At 42.3% G+C, this 1582-nt stretch overlaps 1 protein-coding gene across 1 annotated transcript; it reads right to left on the bottom strand.

Annotated features, from left to right (window-relative positions):
* Positions 1-209: 209 nt before the first annotated feature.
* Positions 210-604, bottom strand: LOC107580510 (roundabout homolog 1-like; the record flags this gene model as incomplete). Its single annotated transcript, XM_016266200.1, has 2 exons — positions 210-360; positions 466-604. Coding segments are annotated over 2 exons (290 nt in total), but the record flags the coding sequence as incomplete, so codon positions are not given.
* Between the last annotated feature and the right edge of the window lie 978 nt (positions 605-1582).

The raw sequence follows: 1582 nt of genomic DNA, 5'->3' as shown, positions 1-1582 counted from the left end.
AAATGGTAAGGAATATTCAAAATGATGCAGCATCCAGTCGGACAAAGCTACCTGACAAGCTGTCAAAGCAGCAAACGTTTGTCTGAAAACTAACAGCTGGTCAAAGCACACACACAATCTCCCGCCCACCGAGGGCATTCGTTACTTCAAATTATAGCTAAGTGGCTGCAGGATCGAAGCAGTTTGTCAAGCAGCGTGAGATGAGTGACAGCGTGTGTTTGTGTGTTCTTACCGTGGACGGTGAGGGTGGCGCTGGCCTCCGTCTTCCCCATCATGTTCTCCGCCTGACAGGTGTAAGTACCGGCGTCTCCTGAGGTCAGTCTCTTCAGTTTGAGCGTGTGGTCCTCCCAGATCTCATGCCTGAGAAGATGATGATACACAAACAAGATGATTTCTTTCTGGCCATTTCCCACTCCCATTTTATTGTTCTTAATATAAACTAACCAGAAGCTGTCTCACTCATACCTTCCCTTGGGAAGATCTCCGTCCTCTTTCCTCCAGCGGATGGTGGGCACGGGGTCTCCTTGAGCTTCACATCTGAACTCCACACTCTGGTCCACCAGAACAGACTGACTGCTCGGCTTTCGTAAGAAACTGGGCCTCTCTGCACACAAACACGCAGCTTATTATGTAATACACGTTTCCCAGTCTTCCCTATGAGATATTCCCTTCTCTGATCTGATTGGCTACTTATGAACTTACAGTGAACTATATCTATCCATCTATATTTACTCATTCTCATCTTTCTTCTTCATAACAGCTAGTTTTAGTAGATTTCCTCAAACAAACAGTTCACCTATGGTTTCAGCTTCAGCTTGAACTCTGACTTGTTGTTTTAGCCTAAACGTTCATGCAGCTAATCCTAAAGAAAGCTTCCTCTCTGATTTATTTATTAAGATTATATAACTTTGATGTTAGGATATGATTGAATCTGTTCAGATTAAGATGATCTAACCCACTGATATGAGGAAACAGCACTACAGTTCCTTAAAGGCACATTTACTGTATCACAGCAGTTAATTCATGTTTATCGATCACTTGTAATGTACCCATTGATTTTTTTTTTAGTCCATGTTGTGTTTATTATACTTTCCATTTATATTACTTTGCATATAATGTGGGCTAGCTACAACTGCTATCAGTGTTATTGTTAACTAAAACTATTAAAAATAGTATTAAAATAATCGTTTTCGATTATTTAAAGGTGGGGTAAGTGATTTCTGGTAGCCAATGTTTATATTTGAAATCACCAAAACAAACACGCCCCTACCCCAAAAGGGTCTCGCCCCTATTTTGATCGCTCCGCCCCACACATACGTACGCAACCCAGGCAACGATTAGTTCTGTGAAACAAAGCAAAACCAATGTTACACCGTGTCTACACCAGACGCGAGCAGTGCGGTGCGGCGCGATAAAATACTATAGAACTCATTATAATCAGTGATGCTGTCTACACTGGATGCGGCGCGACGTGATGCGACACGACACGACACGACACGACACGACAAATCCCCGACTGAAAACTGCTGCTGCGTTTTATTTACGTTCTAATGACGTATTGACACAAATTTCAAATGATTTT

The sequence above is a fragment of the Sinocyclocheilus grahami genome, unplaced genomic scaffold (assembly GCF_001515645.1).
Source record: "Sinocyclocheilus grahami isolate Dianchi unplaced genomic scaffold, SAMN03320097.WGS_v1.1 scaffold35070.1, whole genome shotgun sequence".
Lineage (NCBI taxonomy): Eukaryota > Metazoa > Chordata > Actinopteri > Cypriniformes > Cyprinidae > Sinocyclocheilus > Sinocyclocheilus grahami.
The sequence above is the reverse complement of the archived record's forward strand: the minus strand, read 5'-3'. Positions and strand labels throughout refer to the sequence as shown.